Source organism: Gigantopelta aegis, chromosome 13 (genome assembly GCF_016097555.1).
Source record: "Gigantopelta aegis isolate Gae_Host chromosome 13, Gae_host_genome, whole genome shotgun sequence".
Lineage (NCBI taxonomy): Eukaryota > Metazoa > Mollusca > Gastropoda > Neomphalida > Peltospiridae > Gigantopelta > Gigantopelta aegis.
Window position 1 is genome coordinate 29,377,615 of NC_054711.1, and position 13,768 is coordinate 29,391,382.

Consider the following 13,768-nt stretch of genomic DNA (forward strand, 5'->3'; position numbering starts at 1 on the left):
CTCTTTACAAAGCTTGCAAAGTCGGTCTTTTCTGAGAATATTGCGATACCTGCCTCTTTCGATTTCGAGGCGGTGTGCACATATTCTAAGTTTAGTTAAATGTCTCCTTAGGTTACAATTATTTAATATCAATCAAGACTATATTTAATTTATGTTTTATAAAAGGACATTTTCTACCACTACACCACGGAGGCCGGTTGTATATTTATAACTAGTTCTTTTCCATATACCATTATTGAATTGTGTTCACCAATAAACAATCGTTTAACAGTTGAACTTGGTCGAAAAATCCTGATCCGATCGTTTGTGTTGTTCTTTACAGGAATAAGTTTCAGCCAATGAGAAATGTGCTCACAAACCATTTTGGGGTTCGGAAAAGTGACAAGAGCGTACTTCCGGTTTGTTTTTATTTTTTTGGCCCGGTGAAAAATAATCTACAACAACGAACAAAGCTTATCTATACACAGGTAATAACTTATATTCTGAGGTTGCAAGGTCACAATGATCACAAGTAGTATTTACAATGTGTATTGCTTGGCAATTATATAGGATCTGCCATTTAGCTTTCCAGGCTGCAAGATCACAGTTTGTGTGGTGTGGCCGGGTTATTTTCCAGAGCCTGGCAGAGGTTGACTGGCAGTGAGTCACTGTCTCCATATATTTGCTTTAATTTTTGTAAATTTCCATTTTGGCAAGACTTCCGAACATTCCAGCATTCAGTTCATCCAGGCTATTGTCCGAACCAAATTGTTAACAAGTAGCCTACGAAAAATTACTCTCCTACCTTTAATTGCCGTTTGATTTCCTCCAAAGTTTGTCCAGACAAAAATCTTGAAAAAAACAGTCTGAACCAAATTGTTAACAACTACAATAAATTACTCTCCTACCTTTAATTACCGTTACATTTCCCCCAAATTTTGTCCAGACACAAGTTGTGAAAAAACCCATTACAGTGACACAGATTCCACATATGGAAGTAGGGCGATCTCACCGTAAATTCCATATACTGCTGGGCGAAATTGCCGTACTATATATATCTAACTAAAGAGAAATTTTATTATTTAAAATGTTTATATTACTAACATTAATTACCTTATAAACTCATTGTGTGGATGTTTATATATATATATATATATATTTTTTTTTCTTCTGTTTACTCCGCCATTGTTGGTCGAGATTGCCGACACGTTTTCCTTCCGTGTTCCATCGTTTGCATTTAAATCTTATCATTTACTGCATGAAATGATACGAACAATGTTCAAATCAAATGTGATGTGTCCTTTTTTTTCTGTCTTTGCCTGTTAAAGTGTTAGCTAGTGTTTGTATTCTGCCGATCGAAGCTGGGCGAAATCGCAGTGACATTCCCGTCTGCTTATATGTATATAGAGTACGGCGATTTCACCCAGCAGTATATGGAATTTACGGCTATCTCGCCCGTGGCGAGATCACCTGGGCGAGATCAACCGGTGGCGAAATCGCCGGACTCCCACATATGAGACTAACGATGTCGTCAGTATCGACTTCGCTGAGATAGCATAGGGCAAAATACATGCAGTTTTCTGCTGTCTGCCATTTTTTTTTATTTTATGGAATACTCTTCAAGAGGGGTGAAAGCCTCCAAAGTATGTGACATAATTAGTATAAAATCGATGATCTCTAGTTGTATCATTAAATAAAAATAAAAATAACAGTAATACAATTAATATGACATCATCATGTTTGCTTTTATATAACATGTTATGACATTGTTAGATTAAGTTATATCCTTTCACCCCTCTTGGAGAATATTCCATAAAAAGTCAAAATGGCAGCAGACACAAACTTATATGCTTTTGGCCCTATGCGATCTCAGCGGAAGTCGATATAGGTGACATGGTTATCATCTAGTATGTGGAATTTGTGTCATTGTAATGTTTTTTTCAAGATTTCTGTCTGGACAAAATGTGGGTAAAATCTAACAAAAAATAAAGGTAGGAGAGCAATTTTTCGTAGTTGTTAACATTTTGGTTTGGACTTTAGGTTTAGCAGCCTGGGTTTAGGGTTAAGGTTAGTGATAGTATTAACATGCATGCTGGAACGTTCGGGAGTCTTTCCTCTAACTTCGAGGCAAATGTTTTAAAGATGCATTTGCTTCCAGCAGTGTTCTCGCTGCTCCATTTAAGCAGGGCAGCCCGCCCTGCTATTGCATTTTTCCACCTTCCTTTCATGTTTTCCGCCCTCCTTTATTTTTCTGCGCCCCTCTTTATTTTACAGCACCCTACTATATTTTACAGCACCTATATCCGCTATTTACAAATGCACACATTTTCCACACATAAAAAACCCCCACAACAATCAGTCTGCACACTGGACATCAAAGGAAACAAGCTGTGTTGTGTATGCAAAAACAATTGACAAAACATTTACGACAGTTACCATAACGTAATTTAACAGTATTTTTAACAGCCTCTATTTTGTCCCATACCTGTATCCATTTGTATGTTTAATACATAAAATAAAAGTTATATTTTATTTGAGCAATGAAAACATTTTAAAAAAATTACGGATTCGGCAATCTCCGATTAGAAAAACCCCACTTATTTGGCGCCAAATTTGTCACGTGATCAGAACGGTCATTCTGTCTTTCTGTTTTTTCCACTAACAATCGTCTGATATTTTGTCCACAATTGCAGATATAATTGGTTGTAACGGATGATTTGTACTTTCTGTCATTCTGTTTATTCAGCAATTCTTTATAAAATATTGTAAACAATTCATTTTGGGGGGATATCACAGCTTATAAAAACAACAGAAGTGGTAGTGTTTATCATTAAAATCATTTATCTTGGGTGCCAAATAATATATACACCGCCTTTACAAAAATGAAACTACTTATCAACTGACGATATTTTATCACAGCAATTGATTCATTCGATGAAGATGGAAATAACAAAAAATGTATCCGACATTAGGGGATCACTTTACAAACATCTTTATTGTTTTTCGTATATCTTGAAATCTTTATTAAAATAATAATATTAAAATAATAATATTAAAATAATAATATTAAAACTTTGATTGATTCAGCAAAACCGGAACTGCCCGTGAATGTCAGACCCATAACATCTTCGGTTCAGTTAAAATACGAGACTGCTCGTATTTCGTAGAAACGTTTTTTTTTACTTTTTGTTTTTTTTTTTTTTTTTTTTTTTTTTTTTTTTTTTTTTTTTTTTACTCTTTTGTAGGCAAAGTAAGGAGTATGTCTTTCCACAGTCTACCAACACATAACAATATCGTAACCAAGCTTTTCTTTTTTTGTGGGGGGTTTTGTGGTTTTTTGTGAAGGGGGTGGTGCCGCGCGGCCGCCCTTCTTCAATTTTCACCCAGCGAGAACACTGTCCAGTGTAAAATTTGGAAAGATTGCTTTTCACTGCACAAAATGAATTTGAAGCCTTGGATTTTTGGCAGCAGTAACTGCCATCATTACTACTGATTCATAGTCATTTCGTACCCTACTAATACTAGATCTGAGCAGTATACCATATATACTGTTAGGTATCGGTATCATGTCAGTATTGATTTACCATACCGAGCTAATTTCAAAATATTGAAATTTCGGTTTTGAAAAATGGTATCCGCCATTTAGTAAATTACTGACAATATATCTGACGCATGCAAAACATCTGAAAAGAAGAGAGAGACGAGGGCCTTGTGTGTGTGTGGAATTTAATTGTATTTAAATAAAATTAGCGGGCATGCATTTAAAGCTGAGTCTACCGAAAATACCGCTCGGTATTGGTATTGTACTTATACCAAATACCATACTGATACCGAGGTAAATTGCCCCAAAATCATGATACCGATACCGATTCTTAAATTTCAGTACTAGCTCTAATCATTACCACCTACTTTTGACCACATTCAGTAGATTATCCATCAACATAGTGACATATAAACAAATCATTGTTAATAGTCATTTCGTACTATACTGCCTGATCATTTTCTACCCGCAGTGTTTGAGATTAAACAATTTGAGCAGTATCCCATTTGGATACTAACATTTCAAAATCTGGTATCCCACCTGAGAATTTAGTATCCCACTTAAATGAAATTCATAAATAACATCGTAACAAACTTGGATGACACTGTTCTCGTTCCCAGCCTTTAGCAAAATTGAAATTGAGGAATTCGTGAAATTCGCAATCAAATTGAATTGGCAAAAAGATTTGCTGCATTTATTTTTGCGTAATAATGATGTAAATTAATATTTAGCAGTAATCTATAAGTGTTTCTGACATTACAAATGATAAACCTGCCTGTATCAATTTTCTGCACATGTGAAATCAATATCCCAAATAAAATTTGAAGGGAGGAAACATCCAACAAAAACAATAGCGACTTAGCAGTTCTCAGTCTATTGCTACGCAGCTATTGCTCCAGTGTAGCATTAGACTGGGTACGAGTTGGGGGGACATGTTGTTACGACATAGCATTAGACTGGGTACGAGCTCGAAAAAATACTGTTACTTACTTCACCAGTAAATGACGACTTTCATTGGTTCAGCAAAAAATAAAAATGCAGGATTGAAAAAAAAACACCAACATTATATGGTATCCTGGTGGGATACTGTGTTCATGAAAGTCTGGTATCCAAAATTAAATTCTGGTATCCCCAGGATATCGGGATACCGTTAATCTCAAACACTGTACCCTAGTCATTTCGTACCATTGTGAAAAGTCAGTTTCATATCCTAGTCATTTCATACCAGTATATAGCAAGTGAATAGATTGCTTGCATATATACCTGTATAGGAAAATATTTCTACTAACTGAAACAGTTTATTTACTTTAACAAGTCATCATTAATCCAGTTGACCAAAGGGTGCTTTTTATTTATTTATCTTTTAATAATTATGATAATAATAAATTAATGTGAACCATTTTTCCAGCTACCAGTTGACTATGGTACAAAATAGCTGGATATTATTTATTTTCATCTTTATTATTATTTTTATTTTTGTGCAGGTGGTGTTTGCATCTTATAGAGATTTGTAATGTAATGTTATTTTGTAAAAGACATTGCCAGGGTGATATTACGTCTGACATTACAAATTTTTGTTATGGTACGAAATGACTTTCAGTTATAAGGAATGACCAAGGTATGAAATGACTATGGTACAAAATGACTTTTTGCAATGGTACGAAACAACCAAATTAGGTACAAACTGACTATGGTTTGAAATGACCAAGGTACGAATTGATTAGCAACCGTATGACGTTTCTCAAACAGTCTGTTCTGATTTTGAAAGATAATGAAAACTAAATTTTTCTTTCATTATTATTTCAGCAAAGAAGAAAAAGTATCCGATACAGATGTCTGCACATAAGTCGAAATAATAAAAAAACCCCATTCTTTCTGCAATGGAGATTTGTGAAGAAGTTAGCTGTGTTTTGAATGAGATTTCTTAATGGACTGTACAAAACCAGTTTTTCACAGTCAGTGATTTTAGTAGACCTGTAGGATGGGAAACAAACAGTCGTGTTGTATTTACAACAGTCCAAAGAATGGACACCGCAGTAAAGAGGATATCTATCAGCCGCCACGGAACAGCGAAGAGGGGGTCATGCTTCATCAGCAGTCAAGCACGGCCTCACTGCAGGCTGTGCCACACATCAGTGAACGTGAACCTGAAGGTATGTACTTGTACACACCACCCGTATTACTCACGTCAGCATGTTAGGTTTCACCAAAGTCGAGGCAGAGGTGCAGAAAGTACTCACCCACTCGCCAAATGCGAGTGAAAATTCTGACGGACAGTTAAAAAATGTATCTGCCGATCCAACAGGCGACCTGTTTTTTTGTTTTTGCGTTTTTTGACTGACTACGTAAGTAAAATAGTTATTTTATGGCAAATCCGAAACTCAGCATCAGCTATGCCAGTTTCAAATTGTCTTCATCAGTTTATGAAATGTGGAGTCAAAATAATATATACATAATGAACCGTATTGTTACGGGTCAATATAGTTTCAATAATCAAGACACTGGTGAACTAGCTTTACTTTAAGTTTGGTTCTTTTTATTTATAAGTTTGTGCTCTGTTATCAGTATTAAAGGTATAATATAAATTAATGTCAAAATGTTTTGACTTTTGAAGTGAAGTGTACATAGAAAGTGAAGTGTACATAGAAAGTGAAGTGTACATAGAAAGTGAAGTGTATATTGTATTATTAAAAATTATTATAGTGTCCTTCAGGCTGGTGGACTAGTAGAAACTGGTGGTCTAGTAGATTTTAATTGTTACTGGTCCAGCGGCTAGTGAAATATTTTTAATTTCTGCACCCCGGCGAGGCAATTAAACTAGCCCAAATTAAGTATATAAACAATCGGACTTCAAAACCACTATATTCCTTGCTCCATCCAGTGCACCACAACTGGTATATCAAAGGCCATGGTATGCGCTATCCTGTCTGTGGAATGGTGCATATAAAAGATCCTTTGCTACTAATGGAAAAATATAGCAGATTTCCTCTCTAAGACCAACTGTCGAAATTACCAAATGTTTGACATTCAATAGCTGATGATTAATAAATCAATGTGCTCTAGTGGTGTTGTCAAACAAAACAACATGCTTTTTTTTTCAAAACCACTAAAATGTTAAGCTGTAATTAGATTTCTTATTAGTTAGAATGTTCTCTTTACGAGCTGTTCATATCATTACAGGGAAGGCTGTGGTATGTGCTATCCTGTCTGTGGGATGGTGCATATAAAAGAGTAGTTCATGAAGTGGCGACAGCGGGTTTCTTCCCTCAGTATCAGTGTGGTCCTTAACCATATGTCCGATGCCATATCAGTGTTCAAAATAAGCACTTGTCTGTTTGTCCCGACAAGTTAAAATTTACTTGGATAAACATAATTTGCCATAGTGATTATCCGGTGGACAAGTAAAATGTTTATTTACAAAGCAGTATCAGAATTTTTAACAATTGTACTTTTAAAAAAAAAACCAAATCCCCTAAATCAGCAGTGTCTCATCGCAAATTGTTATACCAATATTGTGGTTTGAGAGCTAAATAAACATGGTTTGATAATATTTTTTATATAATGGTCTTAGCTCATGAATATTCGGAATACCTTGGAGTTGCGATAGAGTTCTGAATTTCCCACTTAGAACGTCTCGACTGACATGAATAATTTATTTGATTGACAAATTGTATTCAATACCATTCGGGTTTTTTTTTAAAAAGAAGATTTTTTTTTTTTTATTGTTTTGTTGGTTAAGTTTAAAACAAAATAGTTGCCTGTTTACCACAGATGTTAAAGTCAGTTTTCCTTTGATTTTTGTGAATTACTGATTACGTCATCGGTAATGTGAGAAAACGAAAAGACAGGTTAATCTAAGATAAAACATTTTAGTTAACATTTATTATTTTATTATTTAGGTGTAAAATATATTTACATATATCTTTGCAGTGCATTTTATGACATAAGTTACTTAAAAATAATTTTGTATGACAAAACAAAATTTACAATCGATCAACAAACCCGTGAAAAGGTGGGATAAGCCCGATCACATGGTTTCTTGTTGATTTGTTTTCAGAACAAGTCTGAAAATAACAGGCCTCAGTTCAATGAAAAATAAAAATAAAAATATGGCTGGTCTTCGCACCATAGAGGTTTCCATCCCCCACTCCTGATATCATTCCTTCAGGCCTAAATAAGCATCATGGACAGCCCAGTACAAAAATTGTTTAATGTATCATTTGCCACGCTTTGGTAATCACAAACTTAATTAATATTAAGAGCAAATATTTCTGTGTTCAAGCAGTGCAATGTAGTACGTTTTAAAATGCATATGTAAAGTGTTTTTTAATTGTTTTTACCATATCATGCGCATGCTTATACTTGAACTGTTACTAGAACGCCTTCGCGTTTTCTAGGGAAAAAGTGCTTATTGATAGACCTGAGGAAACCCTATGCGTTGCGAATGCTTAGTCCTTTAACATGAATGCTTAGTGTTTATTTAATGTAAATTGTACCTCTGAAAGCACACGGTCCCGCAAGTAACAGTCATCATTTATGGCAGAATATTACCTTGGACAAGGCTCCAGGTTAGTTATCACTATGGTACTTTCACTTCAGCTTGTGCTGCATTTTTGACAAATGTCTATTAAGCAACCAAAGTTAAATGGGAACTTTGTTTTTTGAAGCAGCTTTGTTATTATAAGTTATTTGAGTTGGGAACGTGATTGGAATTTGTTTACATCTCGCAGTGACTGGACAATCATGAATTTGATTTTTTAGTTGTTAGGTTTTTAACGTGTATTTAACAAAGTAAATTCTTCGACTTGGATTCGTGGGAAAATGTTGACTGTATTTCAAATGAAATTGCAACATGTCAACAGTCCAACAAAACGTCAACTTGTTTGATGATAAAAAGCACCCAGACCTCCCACGCCAAGTGTTTATAACTTGCATCATTTTATCCACATTTTATTGTAAATGTTATTTGACAGTTTATTACTTTTTTCATATTTAATAGTGAACAGAATACAACAAAGACTTTTACCTCGATTCAAACCCCTGTAACCTGGATACCCTTTAAACTTACTTGGGCCCAATTTGGCCCATGGGTTTAGGCTACTGTTCAGAGGAGATCCACTGCATCATGTAAACTTGTATGTACTAGTATATGAAACAGTACATGATTAATAAAGGACAACAGTAACATTATTTTAACATTTGGTGACAGGCTACTGTTTAGAGGAGATTCACTGCATCATGTAAACTTGTACATACTAGTATATGTAACGGTACATGGTTAATAAAGGACAACAGTAACATTATTTTAACATTTGGTGACAGGCATATTTTCATTTATGACAGGTGATTTCGACAAGCACTGCCAAACAATTATTCCCAAGCTTTCAGCTGGAAGTGAAAGTTGAAAACCAGTGACGTGTTCTGAAGGGAATAGTTCTCGAGAACAATTTAACTGGCTTTCATTGAATCCTAAACAAAAACACTAAATTTTTTAGGACTTTTTGTTTCACACTAAAACTATCTCGACTGTAAAAAATTCTACAATTTGTTGTAGTCACCTATGTCACGAAATTACATGCAATCTTAAGTGAAGAGTAATAAGCGAATTGGTTTAAAAATAAAAAGCCAAGGGCTTTAACTTTTTCTTCTGCATTAACTTCCTGCCCTACATAGATGGACAAGTGGAAATATTGGCGGACAAGTAGGAGATCGAACGAGTAATATTACAAGATATTGTTTTTAAAAGAATACATAATTCTTAACAAACAATCTAGAAGTCCTGTTATACATCAAAGTTTTAAAAAACAAGAATTACAATCGCATTTCAAAGGTTAAATATCTAAAAAAAAAAAAAAAAGAAGAAAAAAAAAGGATGAAGACAATTACTGAAAGTTTTCGCTCAGTTTTTCAAAATCTTTTACACATGTACATTAAGCAAACATTTTTCTTTAAGTAGCAGACCCTAGTCAGTGTTTCTACCAGAAATAAATGTTTGGGTATAGTGCTATGGAGTTGAATACAACCACAGTCAACAGGAGGTGGGGTGGGGGGGGGGGGGGGTGGAGGGTTCCCAAGAAAGAAAATGGGTTAATTTTATGGCCAGGGTTAAGAAAATCATACAGTAATGATAAGAGTAATTAATTTAGTAAAAAGGTTAACTTAAACAAAACAAATCTGCAAAAGGTTTTGGGTTTGGCACCATACCTGTTTTACCCTCTGGCAGAAACACTGCTAGTTTCAACACGTAAAAATTGACAGTCAGTTAAGCTAATCTATAAACCTGTAACTCATTTATACAAGAGAAAAGTTAGTTTAGTGCGAAACCAGAGAGTGATGTTGAAACTGGGAAATACTCTCTAAAAACAGACTAGAGCTCGTCTCCGTAATTGTTACTTCTCGGAGTCAAAGATACTTGTGTTTTAAAAAATATTACAAATGCTTTTTGCGGTAATAGTAGTAATGGTAACACCAGAATGAACTATAACATTTCGGATATATGAAAATGGATAATCTGAACATTAATGTCTGATTTTAATTATTAAAAATAACTAACAGTGTACAATATGCCATACGTAGTGTTTAAAAACCGGAGTCTTGTCACTTTAACGGGACTCTGATAATTAAATATTTGCGTAAAACCATTTGTGGGTGACGCAGAAACAAATTCAGATAACCCATTTTCTTTTTGCATAACCCGTTATGGCCATGTAAATAATGTGCTTAATTTAGTCATAATGCGCAAACAGCAAATAGGTTATGCTAAATTAGATTTGTGTGAACGACGCGCAAACGTTTCAAAAGCCTGCTTTGATATGAAATCAGTTTTCATTAAATAATATGAGATTTTATTGAAACTACAGGTACAGATAAATTTCAGAACAAAAGAAAATTATACTGAGAAGAGGATTTGCCTTTGATGGTATTTAACTATTTTGCATACACCTCTGGCAATTTTCAGAGGCATGCTCTAATACAAAATCATTGTTATAATTTTTTAATGTATTTTGTTGTAGATGCTGACAGTGATCCTTCCAACAACCCGCTTGCGAAGCCTCTGTTTTCTGCACGGTCGGAAAGTGAAATTCAAAAGAGTAAGTGGTTCATGTGTGGCAGTTTGAAAATATATCGTTGGTCTAATTCCATGTGGGGGCGGGACGTAGCCCAGTGGTACAGCGCTCGCTCGATGCACGGCCGGTGTGAGATCGATCCTCCTCGGTGGCCCGATTGGGCTATTTCTCGTTCCAGCCAGTGCACCATGACTGGTATATGAAAGGCTGTGGTATGTACTACTCTGTCTGTGGGATGGTGCATATAAAAGATCCCTTGCTGCTAATCAAAAAGAGTAGCCCATGAAGTGGCGACAGCAGGTTTCCTCTCTCAATATCTGTGTGGTCCTTAACCATATGTCTGACACCATATGACTGTAAATAAAAATGTGTTGAATGTGTCCTTAAATAGCAAATTAAATTTCAACCGTAGCGACATACCAAAACATTTCTTTCTGGCAGAAACACTGATGGATTATCTGCCTGATTATCATAATATTAAGAATATTAATATTTAATTTTTGATAGTAATATCAGGTGTTGAAATTTAATTTGTTTCAATAAACACTATTCCCTCTTAAAATGTACTATCCCTTCAATTATTAATGTACCACTAGTTTTCCTGACTCTGCTACGTCGCCCTGTACAACATTGTGTAACGAACAGTTGTTTATATACCAGTCTATGCATTACTGCGTTCTAGCTGGAATTACAAACAAACTCACTTCAAACATTAGTCTCGATCAAAAAGACATTTATTTTGTACTGGTAAGTGCATGAGAAAGGTCTTAGTAGCGCGAGGATTTGTTCTGCGGAATAGTCACAGACGATTTTTTCGGTATTCCGTGCTTTATTTTCACTTTCATGACAGAATATTGGAAGAATTGTTTTACTATTCCGTTTCGAAATTTACTATTTGTGGAATAGCGTAAAATTCGACCCCTGAATATAAAAAAAAAAGTAAAAAAGGGACAGGTAGTTTACATGACCCAGTAATGATGTAGGGTTTTTTTCTTTTCTAAACTGACTAATAACAATTTCAAGTAACCTGAAATTACTAAAAACAGTATTTCTATAACATTAAATATTACACCTGAATTATGAGATTTCATTGAAACTACAGGTACATATAAATTTCAGGAAAAGGGGGGGGGGGGGGGGGAATTTATATTGAAAAGAGGATTTGCCTTTGACCGAATGGTAGTTTGCATACATCTCTAGTATTCTTTGTTTTGTTTTTGTCAGGTGTTTCTATATTATATGAAAATATAATTAAATGTTCTTTCCATCTGTGCACTTTACTTATTTTTTAGTATATGCTGATAAAATTGAACCCTCCCCACCCGACCCCCACCCCACCTCCATCACAATTGGTTCTCCACGAGTACTCTGGTACGGACTCCGTCCAGCAAGACTTGAGTCTGTTCACAGAACTCGAGTACCCATGCAAGGAAGAGCACTCTCATTTAATTATATTTTTTAAAGTCATTTTGCCATATGCTTGCCGCCGGTTACATTATAGAGCTATGAGACATGGAGGTAACACAAAAGTCGAATGTGTGGAATGCAATACGATGAACATGATTTGTCATCCATGTTAAACGCTGGAATTAAGATGATGGGTTGTATTATGGTATGGCGTTGTCCGTTTGTCTGTTAATTTTCTCTTGTTCGGACCATATCTTTCATTCAAATGCATACAGGACCATCAAACCTCACATGTAGGAACAACTTTGGATGGCGGTGTGTCGCATACTAATACTAGGTCACTGTGACCTACTTTTCATGGTCTATTGCACATAACAGTAAATCCTTGTCCGGACCATATCTTAGACACAGATGCACACAGGACTATCAAACCTCACATGTAGGAACAACTTGGGATGGTGGTGTGTCGCGTATTGTTACTAGGTTACTGTGACCTACTTTTAACGGTCTACTGCTCATAACAGTAAATCCTTGTCCAGACCATATCTTGCATACAGGACCATCAAACCTCGCATGTAGGAACGACTTGGGATGGTGATGTGTCACATAGAATTACTAGGTCTCTGTGATACAAATAAATAGAATAATTTGTCTATATTCTGAACATCATATGGTTTTCTATCAAACTCCTGATGAGCGTATCATGTACCTCACCGGTACTCTTGTTATTTATTCACTTGTGCCTATATTGTTTAATTTCAGATAACAAACTGAGACGTAGAAGTCAACTGGTGATGACCTCAGAGGGACAGACACACCATGTGAGTTTATGTTTACCACTGAGCTAGATTTATACTTCACCACCGACTCTTGTTGTCCAGTAGTTAACTTGACCAGTCCTGTTTCTGTTTTTCATTGAAGTTAGTGTGGTTTTAACAGTGCATATTAAATCAACGCTTTTTCGTGTACAGTACGTCGACCTAATAAAAAAATACATTTCCGTTTTGCATATTGGTCGAGTGGTACCAGTCATGAGCACTATAAACAAGTGCAATAAATAACATGGCAAAACAACTGGTGTGTGGTTCTGTATTTATTTTATACCAGCTTTCTATATTATTATTGACAAAAGTTTTATTAAGTAACACAACTTACTTTGTCTGGAAAGTTAGTTGAATTTTATAGAATTGACGGAACGCTGAGCATCCTGGCAAGGATGATGACGTCATTCCTGACTAGGGACATGATGTCATTCGGGTGAACGCGTAGGATTTTGTGTCACACATACATATTCCATACAATATTTTTTTTATTGCACGGTCAGAATTGACTTTATTACTATATAGTAAGATTAAATGGGTAACACGTCCGTGTCTGTCTGTCTACCCCCACCCCTCTCTCTCTCTCTCTCTCTCCCTCCCTCTCTCTCTCTCTCCCTCTCTCTCTTTCTCTCTCTCTCTCTCTCTCTCTCTCTCTCTCTCTCTCTCTCTCTCTCTCTCTCTCTCTCTCTCTCTCTCTCTCTCTCTCTCTCTCTCTCTCTCTTCTTTCTCTCCCTCTTTCTGCGCAAAAATGTAAAATCAATTGAACATATTTACTCTCACAATACTCTTTATGTATTATACATATTTAATATTATTAATGTTCATCATCTCTCACTCACACACACACACATATGTATACACATATTGTTTAATAAGTGCTTTATATGCGAGTGTATAGCTTTAATTATGTATCGTTTATGTATATACAATAATACCATGTACAGCAATGATTC

General features: G+C 35.4%; 1 protein-coding gene across 1 annotated transcript in view; it reads left to right on the forward strand.

Moving 5' to 3' along the window:
• Nucleotides 1-303: 303 nt before the first annotated feature.
• LOC121387549 (cyclin-Y-like) overlaps nucleotides 304-13,768 on the forward strand; it is a 29,645-nt gene continuing 16,180 nt past the window's right edge. Inside the window, exons 1-4 of the mRNA XM_041518706.1 lie at nucleotides 304-467; nucleotides 5,327-5,673; nucleotides 10,534-10,611; nucleotides 12,757-12,815. Coding sequence (XP_041374640.1) covers nucleotides 5,502-5,673; nucleotides 10,534-10,611; nucleotides 12,757-12,815 — 309 coding nt within the window. The 5' untranslated portion in view covers nucleotides 304-467; nucleotides 5,327-5,501. The remainder of the gene's footprint in view (nucleotides 468-5,326; nucleotides 5,674-10,533; nucleotides 10,612-12,756; nucleotides 12,816-13,768) is intronic.